Source organism: Lissotriton helveticus, chromosome 10 (genome assembly GCF_964261635.1).
Source record: "Lissotriton helveticus chromosome 10, aLisHel1.1, whole genome shotgun sequence".
Classification (NCBI taxonomy): Eukaryota; Metazoa; Chordata; class Amphibia; order Caudata; family Salamandridae; genus Lissotriton; species Lissotriton helveticus.
This window is the reverse complement of record NC_136071.1, coordinates 715,190,575-715,212,477: the sequence shown is the minus strand read 5'-3', so window position 1 is coordinate 715,212,477 and position 21,903 is coordinate 715,190,575. Positions and strand designations below refer to the sequence as shown.

The 21,903-nt window shown below is 48.7% G+C and overlaps 1 protein-coding gene across 1 annotated transcript in view; it reads right to left on the bottom strand.

Annotated features, from left to right (window-relative positions):
- Positions 1 to 21,903, bottom strand: part of NOM1 (nucleolar protein with MIF4G domain 1) — a 318,017-nt gene that overhangs the window by 112,783 nt on the left and 183,331 nt on the right. The window contains exons 3-4 of the mRNA XM_078663262.1: positions 19,874 to 20,069; positions 16,753 to 17,076 (exon numbers count right to left, since the gene is read on the bottom strand). Of these exons, the coding sequence (XP_078519388.1) occupies positions 16,753 to 17,076; positions 19,874 to 20,069 (520 nt within the window). The remainder of the gene's footprint in view (positions 1 to 16,752; positions 17,077 to 19,873; positions 20,070 to 21,903) is intronic.

Genomic DNA, 21,903 nt, shown 5'->3' with positions numbered 1-21,903 from the left:
AACAGGCATATGGAGTATTGCTCCACTAGCGCGTTCCAGTCCGGCAGCGCTAGCTTCCTCTCGAGGCCTGCCACATTCCAGCTGAAAACCCTAATCGGGGGGTCCGTCACAGCCGTAATGCAACAGTCCTCGACAGGGAGCGTTATGTCCACGACACCCACACCAGGGAGGCTAGCCAGAAGGTCAAGAGATGCCCCGGTCTCCCCTTGCTCTTTTGCAAGCTCGGCAGTAGCCTGAGTTTGCGATGTAATCGAGGAGCTATAGGTTTTAAGGCAAGGTGTGGGCTCAACAGCAGGACTCGAAGCCACAAGGACCTCCCCGGGAACATCACAGAGTCAGCAACCCCAGGGTCCCCAGTTCGGTATCACTGGAGCTGGGAATAGCCGCTGTGAGAAAACTCCCGGGGAAGAGTGGCCGTGGACGGTATTCTCCACAGGAAATTGGCCCCCAGGACTGCTAATGTAGGTGGGTTGTCCAAGGTGGAAGGTGGAAATGGTCGTAATGGACCGTGGGTAGAAGAATGTTAAGTCGACTGCGTCGATACCCGTTCCAGCCATGGATCGTCCTTGGGAGCATATTAGATGGGCGACCCTGGCGTCTTGGAAATTTACCACCACGCAGTCCCCTTCAAGAGATTTTTTCCCGTTTCCAATCCATCCCACCCTGCGTACGCCAAGAATTATGCCATCCACTCCCGGCGGCAGGGGCCTGTTGGCTTTCAGCCAGTGGATGACCTTATTCTTAAGTGCCTGGTGATTTTCCTGCTGAGTACTCCTAATAGGGGGGACTTTGGTGAGAACGACAACAAACGGGTGGCACTCAGGGGGGAGGTTAACTGGGGGACACTTTCGTGTGGTTTTCTGAGGAAAAGCTGAAGGAGGAGGGTTTATGGGCGGGACAGGGGTGGGTATAGCCTTAGGAGTTGATGCTGTGCCACCAGTTATGACGTGTGAAGCGGCCCCAGGTTGCGAAGTTGGACCCGTCCCTCCCTTCTGATGTTTCCTTTGGCCTTGATTAGGCACAGAGGTTGTTACTACTGGGGGAGGGATAGCATGCACTTGAGCAGCATGAGTGGAGACATTTGACCTTGTCTGCCTAGGGCCATCCTGGGGGACAACCAAGGTAGTATTCCCAGAAACTGGACGCTTGGGCGGCTGCGTCAACTGTTCTCCTGAAGGGTGTCTCACTAAAACCTCTTTCCCAGTGTTCCTATCTATCCTGTCTGTCCTATCCTCGCTGAGCTTTGGCTGAAGTTTGAACAGGGTTTTCAGGGAAAAGAAGTTATCCCTGGTGACCTGTTCAAAACGATCAAGCCTATCCCCCAACCTCTTGACTTGGTCAGTAAGTGGTACCAAAAGAGACCTGACCAGCTTCTCGATCGACTCCAGAGAGGGACCCTCATTGGCTAGATCAGGCGCTGTTGGGACCACCAGGGAAGGTAGCACTGTGTCAGCTACAATTGGAGAGGTAATAGAAATCCCTGTAAGTATAGATCCACCAGCACCCGGGGGTGTGGGGCCCCTCTGGGGCGGATGCCTGGCATGCTTAGTAAGCGTGGATGGACAGCCCTTTCGAATGTTTGTCGCCCTTTTCCCTTTCCTTTTCATAAGCCCCTGGGTAGATCGAATCTTAGGCGGAGGTTGTTGGTCGAGTGTAGGAGCATCAGAGCAGTATTGGGACTGAGTGCCAGGAGAACAGGCTATGGGAGGGACGGGGCGGGACTCTACAAGCACAGCACAAGGGCTGGCGAAATGATTACCAGTCGGCGAGCTTTCTGCCCCATCTATACCAACCTCTAGTGGTGCAATGTAAGAATCCCCAGGTAGGTCCCCAGGCAAGAGTGCAGGGGAAATGGAGTTTGGTGAGGACATCACTATTGCTGGAGATGGACTTTTGGAAGGGGGAAAGTCAAAAGAAAGGCGCCGTTCTGATATGGCGAGCTCGTTGTCAATGACAGCCGCCACCCTAGTGAGGAATTTGTCCATAGAGCCGAACATAGTGCCCCCAGGGGCACTTTCACCACCACCCCTCAAGGCCTTACCGGAACGAGTTGACATGCTGGAATCTGGGCCCACAGCGGAGCACCACAGATTAGGGCCTGTTGCAATAAATGTTCGAGGGGTGGCCCAGCCCTGCCTCCTCCTGCCCCGGATGGCCACAGACGGCCCGCCCTTTGCCCGGGCTTCGCTCGGCGTCCCGCTCGCGTCCCGCTGAACGTCAGGCTGTTAGCTAAGTAGTGGGCGTTGCAGGCGAGGGCGTGTCTGAAGGTGGGCGCGTCCGCTCCCAGGCCTGGGGAAGCAGGGACTCCTGGTCTTCTGAGTCCCTGCTTAGCGCCGGCGAGTTTGTCCTTCCTGGCGCCTCACAGACACAGCACGCAGCCTTCACCACTCCTTTCAGCAAGCCGCGAAGCGGCACCCGCGGAGCGGGTGCGGCGAGGAGCAGCGGCAGGGAGCACAGCCCAACAGCAGTTCAGTAGGGAAAGCGCAGGTCCAGCAACCACCCTCAACAGCTTACAGGTGGGTCCCAACGAGTAGAACACTCACACGCCTTTTACACCTGGTCAGGCGGGGCGTGTCTGAAGGTGGGCGCGTCCGCTCCCAGGCCTGGGGAAGCAGGGACTCCTGGTCTTCTGAGTCCCTGCTTAGCGCCGGCGAGTTTGTCCTTCCTGGCGCCTCACAGACACAGCACGCAGCCTTCACCACTCCTTTCAGCAAGCCGCGGAGCGGGTGCGGCGAGGAGCAGCGGCAGGGAGCACAGCCCAACAGCAGTTCAGTAGGGAAAGCGCAGGTCCAGCAACCACCCTCAACAGCTTACAGGTGGGTCCCAACGAGTAGAACACTCACACGCCTTTTACACCTGGTCAGGCGGGGCGTGTCTGAAGGTGGGCGCGTCCGCTCCCAGGCCTGGGGAAGCAGGGACTCCTGGTCTTCTGAGTCCCTGCTTAGCGCCGGCGAGTTTGTCCTTCCTGGCGCCTCACAGACACAGCACGCAGCCTTCACCACTCCTTTCAGCAAGCCGCGAAGCGGCACCCGCGGAGCGGGTGCGGCGAGGAGCAGCGGCAGGGAGCACAGCCCAACAGCAGTTCAGTAGGGAAAGCGCAGGTCCAGCAACCACCCTCAACAGCTTACAGGTGGGTCCCAACGAGTAGAACACTCACACGCCTTTTACACCTGGTCAGGCGGGGCGTGTCTGAAGGTGGGCGCGTCCGCTCCCAGGCCTGGGGAAGCAGGGACTCCTGGTCTTCTGAGTCCCTGCTTAGCGCCGGCGAGTTTGTCCTTCCTGGCGCCTCACAGACACAGCACGCAGCCTTCACCACTCCTTTCAGCAAGCCGCGGAGCGGGTGCGGCGAGGAGCAGCGGCAGGGAGCACAGCCCAACAGCAGTTCAGTAGGGAAAGCGCAGGTCCAGCAACCACCCTCAACAGCTTACAGGTGGGAAAAGAGCTCCAGCTTCATGTTGGGTAAAATAAAACATGACCGAAATGAATCTCATTGTTTAGTCAGAACATATAGGGTTAAAGTCAGAATCAATTTCTGTTAAATTGCTGCGTAATTCCTATCAAAAACGTTCGGTAATAGCACCACCTACTGGTAAATATCGGGAGAAAAGGCTGAAAACATGTAAAGTAAGTCACGTTGCCTCTTGCTGCACGCCTGCGACCGAATTCAAAAAGTCCCTCTATGTAGGGCACAAATTATTTCATATATACCCCAAACGGGTAGAGGATGCAGCCTTAAGGCTAGAGCTGCCGATTTGGGAACTGGAGAACCAAGTTCGCGCCTCGGCGTCGGCTCAACACCCTGTGATTCTGAGGAAATCCCATAACAAATGAATGCGTCCGTGTGTAATGTAACAGCCGCTCATGTAAAGCGCTCCAATACCTACGGGGTTTCAAGTGCCTAATGTTCAAAAAGAACGTCAGTGGTGAAGCAGCGTTCATGGACTAGTACTTACAGACCATGTGTGGTTCACCAGTGGCTTTCCCAATATGCCACCAACCCGAAACAATGGGTTCATGTACCCTCCCTCTCTTGTAAATGTCCACTCCCAACCGGGTAACATTTGCTTCTGTAACCATGCATAGCTTTGTCTCAGAAAGGAGAGGGGTTTTAGATCCCTGGATGCCATGCTTTTTCCTCTTCGGAAGAGGAGCAATGCCATGGGACGCTGCACAGAGGGCCTGAGTACAGCAAGGCAACCTCGCTTCCAAGGCCAAAGATTATAATTACAACTGACACGGGTGCACTCTAGTATCACTGTGACACACATTCTTAATAGACGTCCTATTTAAGTTCAGGTATTTGTCCGCAGATGCAGAAGACGTGCGAAGGACCCTTAATTCAAAATCTTCTTTCCATGGCACCTGCATCTTTCGCCCTCAGATGCAAATATTCAGGCTCCACATCAGATCTGGCCGGAGCGGAACAGACCTAGGGAGAAACATGCCCTGTACTCGTGTATACCAGTGAAACAGGAAGAGTAGTTATAAAGTTTTCCAGGGCCCTGCCAAGCGTCCTTACAATTTTAATTTCAAGGGCTCCCTATCAATGCTATGAATTGAGCACCACCGTGTTTCTTCTGGTGGAAGGCAAATTACGACGGACTGCGTGACATTCCTAGAAGTGGTAACAAGGCCTTGTATAGTTCGAAATGCCCCACAAAGTAGGTTACTAGGACTGGTCATGGAAAAATGATGAATAGTCATGACTCAAGGTGGAGGAAAAGCAGCCCTTCTCTTGGGACAACTTGGGGTCCAGCAAGATACATGATTATTGAAGGCCCAGTGATCTACTATCCATAATTAATTATGATAGAGTGGCGGGTGACTCTTTGTATATTCCGCTCATTACCACTTTGAGGTATTGTGCTTTTACTTTATGAATCTAGGCAGACAGCATTTGTCTGTTTTCAAATGAGTAACTGTTCTTTACTGCTTGGGTCACTGGGCCTTAGTTATTACTGCAATGCTCGAAAGCATCAGACTCCTACGTGGGTCTTTACTCCCTCGGAGGTAGCAAAGTAGAACAGTCAAGACTAAATCTCATAGGCAGTTATGGGTTAGGAAACTGTTTTTTGATTTAGGCCTTGATAGAGGAAGGCAATAGCCTCTCTCCCTCCAAGCAATGAGTACCATTGAGTTGTTCAATATAAACATCTGTTATTCAGCGCCAAGATGCCTCCGGGTGAACGTGCGCTTTACAAATACACGTTATGTTAAGCTTCCACCAACCCTGACCTGAGCCAACAGTTACAAGGCAGAGGGAGAGGATGTGGCCTAAACGGCTAGGGCGTCGACCTTGAATCTAGGGAACCGGGTTGGAGTCTCGCATCGACGTTCAACATCCTGTGATTCTGGGCAAATCACTTAATCTCCCTGTGTCTAACAAAAAAATGAATTTGTCCGTCTGTAACGCAACTGGTTGGTGCTCATTTAAAGAGCTCTGATACTGATACCTTCGGGTCAAGTTCGCACTATATAAAACTCCAGGAAAAATAAAAGGCAGACGAGGGAATAGCAGTAAATGGACTGTGGTATCCCCTACTTTCCCACCAGAACATCAAGCACCACCAAGGACTGAGAGCTGGTATTTGCCCCCTAATTTTTACTAGGCCTGGCAGAACCGAAAGGCAGTGATTTAGTGGCACTATCGTCATTGCCCCAGGCTTTTCTTCCTTGGGCTCAGGAACTTCTGGGGATTACACCTCAGCCTGTTGTACATGAACATGTGGCATTCCACAACAACACATTGCCGGTTTCTTAAGGTAACTCTTGTAAAAGTTTGTTCATGTCTTTTTAACACAGTTTGGGCATTCTTATATTAGATACAGATCCCAGTATTGGAATACCACTAAGTTGGTTGTGAAGACCAGGGAAATAGGCTTTTGCATTAGAAGCCTTAATTCACAAACAATTGACCTGTTTGAGTGTAAAAGAGATCGTTAAAGATTAAAAAATGTAATTAATAACAAATTATAATTCATTAAAAATGCAATGACAAGTCCTAATTCTTTAAAAATTCTGTTGATGCGGTGTTTCAGCGGTAATTGGAGTCAATCCCCCACCTTCATCAGGACGAAATAAGGTATGTGCAAACACCATGCATTTAACAATTACAACTTTGGTACTGCAATTAGCAAGAATCAAGGACTGGTCTAAATTTCGCTTTCTCCAGTATTCGCTGGTGCAATTTCTTTCAATGGCCAGGAAGATTAAGTCCTTGGTTTCTGTGCACCCCCGCGCCGCACGGCCCTCCAGTTGTGTGTGTGCCCCCTCGCTGCTGCTCGCCGCGCCGATCTGCTGTTTTTTCCTGTTCTTTTTTTCCTGTTCATTACCTTACTGTTGTTTCCTGTTACCCTGCTGTAGTTTGTTCAAATTTTTTGTTTGTTTGTTTGTTCAAATTGTACCTCTGTGCCAGGTTCGCTGACCCCCCCCTGGTGTATCCCCCGCGCCCCGCCCCCTTTTCTTCTGTACCCTCCCCGCTCCCGCCTCCCAGCTGCTCCTCCCTCCCACTCGGCCTTAAATGGAGACCGTACGGACGCGCAGCGGCCACGCGCAGCGGGCGCGCCGATTGTGCGCCAAAGGCAAGCCCGTCTGCGCCCGTCCGCGCCTGGACCACGCCCAGGGCCAGGACCCCTGGTCCCCGACGATGCCCGCCCACACGACGGACCTACGACGCCGCCACCCTCATCGCACTCAAACCCGACCGAGCCAGAGCCTGCCACGAGCCACCCCGAAACGCACCCACGGACCCTTCACCTGTCAAGCCTGCAAATTCACCTGCCTCCGGACCTGCACCGCAGCCACCAAGCCGAGCACCAACAACAGCCGCCTCAAGTGCATCCTGCTCAACACCCGCTCCATCCACAGACACGCCATCGAACTTTGGAACCTGCTCGACACAACTTCACCAGACGTCGCCTTCCTCACAGAAACCTGGATGAACGCCTCCTCTGCACCCGACATCGCCATCGCAATCCCAGATGGATACAAGATCACCCGGAGGGACCGCGTCAACCAGACTGGAGGAGGCATCGCCATCGTACACAATAACACCATCCGCATCACGACCGACTCCAACAACACCCTCTCCGCCGCCGAGCACCTCCACTTCCAGATACACACCGACCCAAAGACGACCCTCAGAGGCACCCTCGTCTATAGACCCCCGGGACCACGCACACAATTCAGCGAAGACATCGCAGACTTCATCAGCCCGCACGCCCTCCCCTCCGCTGACTACATCCTCCTAGGGGACCTCAACTTCCACCTGGAGAACAACAAGGACCGCAACACCGCCGACCTGCTGGACAACCTCGCCAACCTCGGACTCAAGCAACTGGTCAACACCCCCACCCACTACGCCGGCCACACGCTTGATCCCGTCTTCTCATCCAGCAAGCACATCACCTTCAGCCACTCCACCAGACTTCACTGGACCGACCACAGCTGCGTTCACTTCAGCTTCAGAAGAACCACGACCCACCACCACCACCCGCAACAGGTTCCCCACAGGAGCTGGAGCAAGATCACCGCCGAGCAGCTCACCACCTCCCTCAGCCAAAACCCACCCGCCAGCACAACGGACCACAACGAAGCAGCCCGCAACTTCACACAGTGGCTGACCGCCTGCGCAGACGACCTCGCGCCACTGAAGAACCCTCCCAGCAGACCCAGAAGCAAGAAAGCCTCCTGGTTCACCGACGAACTCAAGGACTCCAAGAAGAACTGCCACACCCTCGAGAAAGCCTGGCTCCTCGACCAGACCACAGACAACATGACTGCCCTCAAACACGCCACCCGCAAGCACCACCAGCTTATCCGAACCATTAATGAAGAAATCACTGAAGGAACGACTGGACAACAAAGCCCACGACAGCAAGGAACTCTTCAGCATCGTCAAGGAGTTCTCCAACCCCAGCACCGGCAACAACGACATCGCTCCCTCACAAGATCTCTGCGACTCTCTCGCCTCGTTCTTCCACCGCAAGATCGCCGACATCCACAACAGCTTCGGCGCACCATGCACGCACCCAACGGTCGAACCAACGCCCCCCACCGCCACCCTCCGCACCTGGACCACGGTGACCACCGAAGACACAGCCCGCACGATGAACACTATCCACTCCGGATCTCCAACCGACCCCTGCCCCCACCACGTCTTCAACAAGGCCGACTCCACCATCGCACCCCAACTCCGGAACATCATCAACACCTCCTTCAACACCGCCACCTTCCCAGAGAGCTGGAAGCATGCCGAGCTCAGCGCCCTACTGAAGAAACCAACAGCGGACCCCACCGACCTCAAGAACTTCCGCCCCATCTCGCTCCTCCCTTTTCCTGCCAAAGTCATCGAGAAGACCGTCAACAGACAGCTTGCCGCCTTCCTCGAGACGAACGGATCCCTCGACCCCTCGCAGTCCGGTTTCCGAGCCAACCACAGCACCGAGACCGCCCTCATCGCAGCCACCGACGACATCAGAACCCTGCTCGACAACGGGGAAACAGCGGCCCGCATCCTCCTAGACCTCTCTGCAGCGTTCAACATTGTCTGCCACCGCACCCTAGTTCAACGCCTCAGCAACATCGGTATCCAAGAGAAGGCACTGGAGTGGATCATCTCGTTCCTCGCCAGAAGAATACAGAGAGTCCGCCTCCCCTCGTTTCGATCAGAAGCCACCGAAGTCATCTGCGGCGTACCGCAAGGATCATCACTCAGCCCCACCCTCTTCAACGTCTACATGAAACCTCTTGCAGCCATCGCACGCCAACACAGCCTCAACATCATCTCCTACGCCGACACCACCCAACTGATCCTCTCCCTCACCAGAGACCCCGCCACCGCCAGAACTAACCTACACGAAGGGATGAAAGACGTCGCCGAGTGGATGAAGAACAGCCTGAAACTGAACTCAGACAAGACGGAAGTCCTCATCCTGGGACCATCGCCCTCCGCCTGGGACGACTCCTGGTGGCCCCCCCGCCCTGGGCACCACTCCCTAGCCAACAGACCATGCACGCAACCTGGGCTTCATCCTGGACTCCTCCCTCTCGATGACCAGACAAGTCAACGCCGTCTCCTCATCATGCTTCAACACCCTACGCATGCTCCTGCAAGATCTTCCGATGGATCCCGACCGAAACCAGGAAGACGGTCACCCAGGCACTCGTCACCAGCCGACTGGACTACGGAAACACCCTCTACGCCGGAACCACAGCCAAGCTACAGAAAAGACTCCAACGCATCCAGAACGCCTCCGCCAGACTCATTCTGGACATCCCCCGACGCAGCCACATCTCCGGCCACCTGAGGGACCTGCACTGGCTTCCCGTCAGCAAGAGGATCACGTTCAGGCTCCTCACCCACGCACACAAGTCTCTCCACGACCTGGGGCCCAAGTACCTCAACGACCGCCTGACCTTCTACACGCCCACCCGCCAGCTACGCTCTACAAGCCTCGCCCTCGCTGCCGTACCACGCATCCGAAGAGCCACCACCGGATGTAGATCCTTCTCCTACCTGACGGCCAAGACATGGAACTCTCTCCCCATCCACCTTCGGCTGACCCAGGACCATCTCGCCTTCAGGAGACAACTCAAGACCTGGCTGTTCGAGCAATAGCGGACCCCTTCCCCCAAGCGCCTTGAGACCCTTCCGGGTGAGTAGTGCGCTATACAAATGTGATGATTGATTGATTGATTGTTACACCAGGATACACTTCCTGTTACATCATGTGTTTTTATTTGCCTCAATGTGTCTCCCTTGCTTCACAGTAAAAGGAGAATCTTCAAAGTACACAAGGGCCTCGTGTTTTCTATTGCTTGTTGCTCCCTGGTCTTTAAAAGACTCGCTAGGTGCTGGGTGGCTGGGTCTCAGTTGTTCGATATATAAAATATGATGAAATGTTTAAGCTGTTGCTTTAAGTAGGAATCAAAAAGTGTGGAGTCTTTTCAGGGGCATGGCATATATAATTAAGGGTGTGGCTGAACATGTAAATTGCATTTTTGTGATCCATTTACTGTGCCACCTGATCCGTGTTGTGATGTTAGTTAGATAAAGTGAAACATGAAATATTAACAGGAATGAAATCGCGGACCCTGAATACTTTATCATTTTCTTATTAATTTTTCAGAAATTGATCAGTGGTATTTACCAGTAAAGTTAAGGACATAAATATAGGGCCCGATAGGGAACCATTTCAGTGTCTGTTTTTCAACTGTTAACGGGCCTGAGACCCGGAGGGACCTGACCCACTTAAAACCCTGGTCTGAACCGAACAAAGTACATTTTTTGGTTGAGCCTTGGTAGCGCATGGGCATGAGCTGCTCTACGAGGCATGCTGTATTAGAGTATGGACTTGGAGCTCCGCCCACTCTCCGACCATATTTTTCATTGGCTTGTGTCATTGTCCTTTGTAAATGCTGGCTTCTAATTAGTTAGTAGGCTTGTTAGTCCCTCCTTAGTACTGCTTTGTCTTCATTTGTAACCCACCATGATGGTTCTTTGACTTCTGTTACACGGTATGTCTTATTTAGTCTTTAAGAACCGTTTTCTTTAATTAATTTCTCCTACTGCAGGCACAACATGTTTTCCTGCAACATTCAGCCAGGGCCGGACTGGGAACGCAAACCGGCCCTGGCAATTGAGTCGGGCGGGCTGCAGAGGAGTGGGTTTGGGGTGGGAGAGGGATTAGGGGTGGGGGTCGGGGGGTGCGCATGGTAAACACTGCAGCTAGTTTTGTTAAAGGAGGCCGATATTGCAGCTATGCTGCAAAACTGGCCCCCGGAAAGAAAAACTGCCCCCAGGGTTCCAAAATCGGCTCCCACCCTAGCAGCCCACTGGGAAAATGCCTGGTGTCTGCTGCGGCCAGTCGGGCCCTGCATTCAGCACACCATTCAAGCGTTCACTTTCCAAACAGCCGGGGACAAAGGCGGAAGCTTCTTTGAAATGAAATAGATCTCGCATTTACAAGAGTTTGAGCTATTGGCATTGTAAATGACAATGTCTTTTATTTGTGTGTTATTTTCAAAACAGATAAAGAAAAGGCATTCTCATTTACAATGCCAATAGCTTAAACTCTTGCAAATGTGAGACCTATTGCATTGCAAATGCTTGCTTCATTGATTATCAACCCCTGTTAATACGGGTATACCAAATACTCTATTTTATTAACATTCAGTGAAACAAAAACAAAGAATATCGCTGTTATTAAAAATGTAATGCTTGATATTCTAAGTCCCAGAACGAAGTGTTAAGTAAGGAGTCCAAGTGGAGATTCTTCAAGTAGTTTATTTGAAGTCAGAATATAGGAGCACAGGCGGAGCCAGTAACACATCTCACAGCCAAGCAATGTAGGACGTAACTGATTACCAAAGAGAATACAGTCGAATGCATGTACAGATAACATTCTAGAAGCATATAACAGCACGAGCCTTAAAGCTATACTAAAGAATAAAACACAACATAACACATCCCCCCCCCTTACAAGGAACAAAAGGAAAACCGGGAAAAGAGGTAGACGGGAAAGGGAGAGGAAACAAGGACAATAAAAAAAAACAGGAGTCTACCAATAAAGTCTACCTAACATAATCCTTAAGCCAACCAGGCGAAACTCTTAACCTCTTAGAGTTATCTGCGACTGGTAAAGCAGGAACAGAGTTAGCATGAGTGAGAGTGTTGTCAGAGACAGGTAAGGCTGGAACAGGATCAGCATGAGTGAGAGCAGGGCAAGAAGATGCATTTGTATCCAATACATTAGGATTACTGATCACCTCCTCCCCCTCTCCTAAAAGAGGGAGTGACGATTTCGGGGCTAGCTGAGACTGTAAATCAGTATTCTCAAAATAATCCTCAATCCAATCAAAATTACCAGAAGATGCCTTCTCTAGCTCCACGTTCTTTACCCCGTGGTCTTGGCAACCATCAAAAGCAACATCCTTTAAATTCCACACCTTGCCATCGTTAAGTCTGACAGAATTCCTGAGAACCTCAACAACCATCTTAGGTGAATCAAATTTATTCTCACCCTTTGCTACTCTATAAGGTTTCCTAACTCTTACCCAGTCGCCAGCGTTTATAACAGCCTCCTTAGCACCATGACGTTTATCATAGTAAATCTTGCTTTTATCGTGAGCCAAAACCAGGCTTCTCTTAACTTCCTCAGGGGACCATTCTTGAACACTGTTTTTGAAAACCCAACCTGGATTAAACTTGCATCTGGGCAATCTACCTCTCATCATAACAAAGGGGGAGACACCAGTGCAATTATTCAAAGTGACTTTGTAGGACCACACCGCCTTCTGTATCTCCAACTTCCAATCCAAGTTTTTGTTGTTAGCAGCTTGCAAAATACCTTTAATAACTCTATTAAAGCGTTCTACTGTCCCGTTCCCGCTGGGATTATACAAAGAGGTGGTTTTATGTGTGATGCCACATTTAATAAAGTACTCTTTAGCATCCTTTGATAAAAATTGAACTCCATTATCCGTTAGGATATTAACTGGTAGTCCTTCCACTACAAAAATTTTGTCTAAAAACTTTAACACAGTTTTAGTGTCCACATTCTCTACGAACTTAACTATAGGCCATTTGGTAAAAAGATCTATAGCAACTAATCCGTATACTTTCTCATCCCCAACTGGACCAAAAATGTCCACCGCAATAGTCTCCCACGGAAGACTGGGAATAAGTCCTTCACTCATTGTTGGTCTCAAAGTCTTCAAGGACTTGTCGGCTGAACTACAAACAGGACACGCTTTAACAAAGGCCTCAACTTCTTTGTCAACTTTCGGCCACCAAAACAAATTTTTGACCGCTAATTTAGTTCTTACTATGCCGAAATGCCCCTCATGGCACATTTGTAAAACCCTTTTCTTCAAACCTACAGGTGGGACGATTCTATCGCCCCTCAACAACATGTCTCCTTCTGATGATAATTCAGAACGGATCTCCCAAAAAGCCTTCAAACTGCCTGACAAATATCTTTCTTTAGGCCACCCTTGACAGATAAATTTAGAAACTTGTACCAAATCCTTGTCCAGCCCATGCTCTTTAGACCAATCCTCCCTGCTGATGGCTGGAGTTCCAGAATCGTGTACAAACGCCACAGTGAATTTCCCCCACGGTTCATCCACGCATTCCTCTAGAGGGGAAGGTAGTCTTGATAAACAATCGGCTACCACATTGTCTTTCCCAGGTACATAAGTGATGTTATATATATATTCCTTCATGCGCATGGAAATTCTGGCTAATCTAGCCGAAGCAGTTGTCGTGCCCTCAGAGGACAAAATGTGGACTAACGGTCTATGGTCAGTCCTGATACTGACCATCTTACCCCACACAAAGGCACGAAAGTGTTCTAAAGCCCATGCACAAGCTAAGGCCTCCCTTTCTATGATAGGGTATCTGCTCTCTGCTGGTGACAAGGCTCTGGAAGCAAACAAAATGATTCTCTCCTTTCCATTTTCCCCAATTTGTGATAAGACAGCGCCCAAACTTTTGTCGCTAGCATCGGTTGTCAAACAACAATCTAAATTGGGATCAAAACTAGATAAGGCATTCACTTTCTGTAGTTCCCACTTAATCTCAGCAAACTCACGTTCACACTCCTTGGTCCATTCAAATTTCACATTTTTTTTAAGCAAGGACCTGATATGGTATACTTTAGAAGCGAAGTTTTTAACAAACTTAGCGCAGTATTCTGCCATTCCCAATAAGGATTTGATTTCTTCCTTAGATTCAGGTGCAGGTGAAGCAACTATGCTTTCAATAAGAGATGCCTTCGGCCTGACACCCTCCTCGCTGATTATGTGGCCCAGGTAAGAAACGCTTCTCTCACTGAACTTGCATTTGGACAATTCAACAGTTAACCCTGCAGAATTAAGTGTCTCAAAAACTCTCCAGAGTTTAGTATCATGGTCCTCCTTGTCATTACCTGCAATCAAAACATCATCTTGAAAGAAACAAATGCCCTCCATATTGCCAAATAATTTGTGCATTAGACGCTGAAAAACAGCTGCGGCCGATGCAAGGCCGAATGGCATCCTTATAAATTGAAAACAGCCAAACGGCGTGATGAAAGCCGTCAAGTGTCTAGATTCTGGACTTAAAACTACCTGGTGGTAGGCAGCTGAAAGGTCTATTGTGGAGAACCACGTTGCCCCTCTTAAGGAAGAAACCATCTCGTTAATTTTTGGTAAAGGGAAACGTTCGATTACTATGTTCTTGTTAAGGTGGCGTAAATCGATACACAAACGAATCTTGCCATTGGATTTTCTAACTACAACTACTGGACTAATCCATTCTGAGGAATCTACCTCTTCTATAATACCCTTGGTAAGAAGACCTTGAATTTCCTTTTTTACCTCATCCCTTATCAACAAAGGAATAGGTCTGACCTTATGTACTTTCGGTAGAGCGTCACTCTTGAGCATGATCCTGTGCTCAAAACCTTTTAATTTGCCTAATTGACCGCTCACCACTTTAGTGAATTTACATTTCAAGGCGTCTTCAATCTTACTGCCCTCATCTACAACTAAGACTTTCTCCTTACTATTAGGGTCTAGGATGATGTGGAGGTTTTTCTGGTCGAACCAACCAAGGACAGATGGTCCCGTTTTTGCTATGTACACTTTACCTCTAGAAAGTCTACCTTTAAATAGGAAAGTGAGCCACCTAAAACCCAATAAACCTATTCTATCACCTGTGTAACTCACAGGATTGACATCTGAAGGATTTAACTTATCTCCTAATTTGTGAATAAATTTTTTTCTCCATACCTCCTCATTCATAATCGTGTATGGGGATCCCGAGTCAGCATATACATTTACCTTAATGCCACCCAAAGACACCTCGCAAATTGGTTTACCTTCCATTGCTTCATCAGTGATATTTAACATGTAATTACCACTTACATTTTTGACACAAACATCCTCATCCTCACCACTCTCACTTGCACTGCCATCATCATTCCAAATACATTTGACATTGCTGCGTTTGCGGCACATTTTGCTAAAATGTCCTATTAGACCACAAACACTACACTTCTTCCGTAAGGCAGGGCACGACTTGAAATAAGCCATATGATCCTTGCTACCACAACGGTAACATTTCCTGTCCTCTGGCTTGTTGTCTCTTGCTTGATTTCTGAATGGTTGATTAAAGTTCTTGTTGTGAAGTTGTTTGGTCTGATTCTTTGTTGTATCTTGAATCTTGAAAACTGCAGATGACGTTTTGTCTAATTCTTTCATTGTGTCTTTGACAATAGTAGCACACCTCCCTGACATTTCCGACTTTCTCATAATTGCAAGTACATCATCAAGAGGTGCATCGCCATTGACCCAAAGTCGATCTTGAATTAGGGAATTGTCATTATGCATAACCAATTGGTCTCTAATGAGGTCATCATGAAGGTTGCCGAACTTACAGTCAATAGCTAGTTTTTTTAAATCATCTAACCACTCATCAACCAATTCCTCTTTCTTCTGTTTTCTTTGGAAAAATTTGTGTCTTACAACACCTATGCATACTTTGGGAGCAAAATACCTGTCCATATCAGCAATTGCATTATCAAACTCACTTAAGTCAGTATCCACCACTTTTTGCATTCGAGAGAAAGTCTTTAAACCTTTAGGTCCCAAGGAATGTAATAGTATCCTTTTCTTTTGCTCAGGCTTCATTTTTTCGTTTTCATCAATGGCACAAATATAGTTATTAAAATACTCCTTCCATTCCACCCACTTCATGTCAGGTTGAGAACCTGTAGCCCAAAAAGGTTGTGGGGGACTAATAATAAAATTTTGTTGGGCCATTGCAGTATCTTTGGTTTGATCACCAGTATCCATAAACGAAATAAAATGAAAGAAAAGTAGTACAAGTACAATAAGATACTGCACGTAAATGTAAAAATAAGTGTTCCGACAGTCTCACCTGTGCTCCTCGTGAAGAATAGACAATAAATAACTCCGCTTGTAATAATGAATGTGCCTGTTTCGTGTCGGCGCTGTGAAGGAAAGGCAGCGTGAAGTAGCGTGTGAAATAGATAAACGCCGATCACTGAAATAATTCCCCAAAATGGCCGCTACGCAGGTTCACGCAGCGTGACCTTACGCGCCTCCGTCACTCCGTTATTGCGAGTGTAATGACGTAGGAGAGTCGCGTAGGTAGCAGTGGTCGCGCAGTATGGAGCGCGAGTGGAACTTTGTTCGGCAATTAAAAGATGCCAGCGGGTGCCGTCTAAGATCGTAAGTGGTAACGATTTTTCTTGGCCTACCTTAAGCAGCCTTACAAAGTTCATCTGTGGTTGTGCTCGAGAGGGCGAAGTAGCGGTCCATAGGCGCGGGGAGAGTAGAAAAGGTTGATGAATCCTTTGGTATGGGTTGAAGTGTGCCAAGATGTTTTCCTTCTTTTTTTTTTTTTTTTTGAAAAAAAAAATACGTAAAAAAATAATAAGGAGATTAAAGTTTAGATCCCTCGTCGTCGCCAGTTGTTAAGTAAGGAGTCCAAGTGGAGATTCTTCAAGTAGTTTATTTGAAGTCAGAATATAGGAGCACAGGCGGAGCCAGTAACACATCTCACAGCCAAGCAATGTAGGACGTAACTGATTACCAAAGAGAATACAGTCGAATGCATGTACAGATAACATTCTAGAAGCATATAACAGCACGAGCCTTAAAGCTATACTAAAGAATAAAACACAACATAACACGAAGACGAAAAAGAAAGAGCAACAAGTATATCATAAACCTTCCACATACCCTTGACTGATCGAGAAATATCTTCCCAACATTGTTGGCCTTATTCTGGGCCTCACCAATCAGTTCCTTCAGAGCTAAGGCGTCGTCTTTCCGCAGGGAAAAGCCCACATTCTTCAGCAGCAGCAGGGCTAGCTCGATGTCTCTTTCAGTGAAGGTGCCAATGAGCTTTTTCAGAATGTCAAAGATAAGCAACGATTCCACCACGTGGAAATTATAGAGATGAGCCACCAAGATAAGCAAGTTGTCACACTCTTTTCCATCGCCACCAGCTTTGTACAGCTCATCAAACTTCTTCACACAGGCTTCCAAAGTGTGCGCTCCAACCTATGAGAAAAAATATTACATATGTTAGTCACAGATGAACTCATTATATATCAGAACAACATAATAATTATATATACTGCAATTATTACTGTACCGCCAACATTCACTATGCATTTTTCAGGGGAGAGGATGTAGCCTTACGGCAAGAGCGGTCGACGTCGAAGCTCGGGACCCGGATTTGAGTCTCGGTAAAGACGCTTAACATCCTGTGATTCTGGGCAAATCACTTAATCTCCCGTGCCTAACAAAAATGAATGTGTCCTTGTGCCACCAGCTAAAGCGGTCACTATGCCGGGTCCTGAAAACTGGGGTCCTCGTTCCTTGGAGGAAATTACAAATAAATTCAGAAATTGCATATAGTTTATTTATTCTGGAATTGTACTGTTCCAAGTATATCCAAAAAGCACCCCAGAACACATAGTTAACACGCTCTAAAGGACTGCTAACTAGTTTTGCCGCGACCAAAAATAAAAAAAAATCTCTAAGGTGAATTTATATCCATGTATAAATGCATGCATGTATAAATCCACAAAGTGAAACATGCACTGGCAAAGCCAATCAATCTCTCTTATTAAAAACTTTTTTTTAAAAACAAGTGGTGTTCTATTGTCTTCTTCAAAAAGCTCTTTTCCTATGGCAGAAACTATTGCTATTTAGTACTGGCCAAAAAATAAATACACAAAAGAGTGTGGTGTATAAGTGAACATGTGTCATCACACGTGCACCTGTGCGGCATGAGCTATGTATGGTGAGTCTCGTGTTAATAAGCCATGCCGTTTTTTTTTTTTTAATAATACCATTCCAAGAGTGCAGATGCGAATCTTGGAGCAGTGAATCAAAACTATAAAATAAAAAGTTAATGAAGCGACATTACAGAGAAGAAGAAACAAAGGAAGAAAATTGCAGGTTCCAAGACCTTCTAAAAAGTGGAGAAAAAAAAATTTAAGAACAGGGTTGAGGGAGCACTGGAGTAGCGGGGGCTGGGGTGGAGAAACTAAATGCACTGCGCATCAGTGAGAAGAGAGCGTAGGGGTAACTAGTGAGAGAGAAACATGCTTAAAATAAAAAAACATTTAAAAAGCCAGCAAGATGGCGTGAGAAGAGACCGGGTTTCTCTTCCTCTCTTACGGGGCTGCAATAATCGGTCTCACCAGGGTTACATTCTTGAATTAAGAGCATGTTTTTGTAGAACGAGGACTAAATAAATGAAAAAAAAAGAAACATTAAAAAAAAAAAAAGATAGGGGAGGACAGCAATGGACCACAGTGCGGCACTTCAAAGTAAGTGGGCACAGGAAGCTGGGGCGGAGACAAGCCTGGAGAATAAGCCGCACCAACAACTGATTGTTCCGGCTTACAGTAAGAAAGATTTAATGTCTACTCCAGGCTCAGACTCAGTCGGCACAGGATGGCTACAAGAAATTGCAGTATCGGCAAGGTGTAGGGAGAAAAAAACAGTTCTTTTGAACACCGTGGGTGTATTTCTTATTTATTGCACAGTCCAGAGCGGCCCAGCGGACGTTAATGTTCGCATTCTCCGTACAGAAAGGCATTAAGGGCACTTTGTACCACCAATTTGTGAAGTTACATGTACGCGATTGCCACGGTCGCAGCTCGCCTCTTGTACATAGCCTGTGTTGGCTCTGAACGTGCGCGAGAGACTGTCTCGCCTGCCACAGCATTTAGCAGTTGCATGCCCCGCCCCTCGTTAAGTGGGCGGCTTCACAGGGAGAAAGTAAGTAGCTCTGTCACCTAAGTAAAATAAGCCTAACTTTACTACGCAGCAGTCTGGTCTCCCCGGTTTCCTGCAGGCGCTCTTTGCAGCTGTGACCACTGTCAGTGCGACAGGTTCCCTCCCACCTTCGGAGAGAGGCTGCCCGAGGAGATTACCTGCCGAGGGAGGTCGCCAAGTGACACCCGGGCAGCGTCTAGGTCTATGCTCCTGAGCATCACATTACATCATCTCTCTTTTTTTAATAATGAAAAGGAGAAACTGAGATGACAGGTTGAGCATCACATTACAGCTCCTTCCACAGCCCGAGTGGGTGACCAGTAGCTGAAGCCTTAAGCACGAATTTGGGTCTGTGGGGCGGGTTCTTTCTGGTGTCAGACCCGGTAGTACAGTGCACACAAATTAAGAGAAATAAGGCTGCCTCTTCCTCTGGGTTTTTTTCTCCAAGATTTCGCTTTTCGTTTTCATTAACGCTATTCTGCTGCTCCCTCAGACGTTGAGGAAAGTGCACAGAGGAGTGCTCTATAGGTGAAGAGACGGAACAACAAAAGCCCAGGAGCAGCCTCTAGTGGTCTGGAGAGGCAAGTTTAAAACCGGAGAGCTTCTGACGACCACGTGACCTGAAAGGAATTCCAGCTTCACATAGGAGACGCCATGCGCGTGCACATTGGATGTCCGTGCACGCACATGGGTTGTCTCCCTTCGCTAAGAAAAGCCACAACAATAGAGTCTCGCCAAGCGAAGCAGCTGCGCTGCGTTCGCTACGCAAGACTTAAAAACGACTTCTGTGACCGAATTCAGCCATGTATGTCCTGCAGATGGTATTTTTGTGTACCCACGTCATTCATGCTAAATATAATTATACGTTTTTCAATCATTAAAATAGACAGGCTGTCGAGGGAATATTCAGATAATCTATAACTGGCACTTCAAAGCTACCATTCAGTGTAACATTAGACAGCAGGTAAGGATGATATATTCGAAAAGTATATTACAAATATTACCTTTTTCCTACTTCTGTTTATAACCGAGGCTCAGAATTACTCTTCATCTGGGAACACATTACCTCAATCCCAACCGTATGATGCAGAATACTGATCAGCAGGACATGTTCCATCATCAGCCTGTCAGGCATCGTGGCAGAAGTAACGCAGGCATCCAAGAGAATGTCAGTCAGTGTGTCATTCATGTCTTTCCTGCTGTGAGTCATGTAAAGTTCCTCTAACTGTCCACTGACATATGCCATGTTTGGTTCACTCAGTCTGTGATGGCAGAGAAGGAGAGGAGAAAAACAAACAAGCACAATCATTTTGGCATTGCTTTTGCTACTTCATGAGAGCATTAGAAAATAATATGAGAAAAGGCTTCAGGTGAACTCTTTGTGACCAGCCCAATATTTATGTCTGACGTTTATCTTTAAAATGATTTGAACACTGTTAAAATACGTCCTGGTATAGAGTATGTACAGGATTGATTTAACTGAAGGGATGCTTTCAGTCTGACTTGTACTGGTTGAATGAAGATTTAGTTTCTTTGCTCGTAGTCCTTCGGTAAAATCGGGCATTAGTGAAGAGCAATGTGATAACGTGAATGGAATATTGGTGACATTAAGCAGTTGAACCTAATTCCCATCAAATACCACCACACTTTATCTAGAACCATGAGGAGGATAAGCATTAGGTGATGTGGAAAACAAACAGAAGCATCTGATGGCTAAGAAAAGAAAAGAAACTTCTTGGGCAGCCCAAAACCCATCTGCATCTTACTGTATTGACACCTATGGAAAAAAGAAACATCGATATCCTAATTGGCTAAGTGAAGGATGCAAAGGAGTCTTCAATATTGGTGCAACAGGGTACAACAGAGAATTCCTAGCATATCTTAAAAGTGTGCAAATAGGGGGGGGGGGGTGGCCAGGATGCTGATGGAGTAGGATGCACCTTGGGGTCGCACCGCTCTCCAGCAGCCAGCCCTATTGTATTCCTTTGCACGGGAATCAGATGCCGACCCTGCTATAATACTTTCCTTTTTTTTTTGTTACCTGGTTTTCCTTGTTACCTGGCCTGCCCTGCAGGTGCCCAAGACCTCTTGGGGTGTGATAAGTGGCCGGGGACGGGGAGCAGCCGGACCCACTATCTTGGGGTCAGGCGCGAAGAGGTCAATTTGGCCCCCCGGAGGCCCGGGGCTACCTACGTACTTGCTGGTGACTGCCTCTGGTGGATTGAGTGCTGGCCCAAGTCTTGGGGCCGGACGCGGCTCTCCTGCTCACCGCCCGGCTAGCGCTAGGTGGCGACCCGCCCAGTGGGGCCAGCAGCGCCATCTTGTGAGCCCTGAATCGGCCTCGACCACCTGCTCACTGCCTGGCTCGCACTTGGGGACAGCCCGCCTAGGCAGGGTCAGAGGTGCCATTTTGTTGGCCCTGATCCCTGAACCGGCCTTGACGGCTCATTGATTTGTGCCCACCTCTACAGTTACCAGAGCCCCGCGGGCCGGTCTGAGCCCGGAGCGAGCTGGGCCAGAGCCCCATCTGCCTCCCTGCACGGACCCGGAGGGCCTACCTTGCTTCCTTCCCCATGGGTGTCTGGGCCTAGACGCTCAACACCGCAGTGGAGCAGAAGCGGCCTCAGATCTTCCCGGCTCTCTGCACGGACTACGGCGCCCCCCTGGGCACTGGAATCATAGGGGCCCACCGGCGACAGATCGTGGGGAGGCCCGAGTTGGTTCTGTCTGGGGCTCCCCCGCGCTCTACATGGATTTGCAGCTTAAACCTTAAGGCAGGGCCGATCCAGGGAAAGGTGGGAGCTCGGGCAGGCGCCCGCCCCGTTGAGAACTTTTATCAGGGCCAGTTTTCGGCTGCACTGTTGAGCAGCAGGTGCTTCCCCACTCCCCACCCCCCACCCTATAAACGGATAGAAGGCTGCTGCTTGGGCATGGGGGCTCCCGCTGAGAATGGCGCCAGCCTCCAGCCTGAGGTAGCCGTGTGTCCCTCTGAGTGGTCGCCCTGGACCAGGTCCTCCCTCCTCTACATTACTCAGAGACTTGAAGCCTTTTGTCCCTTCACACTACTGGGCCTCCTCACACCAGCACTGAATACCA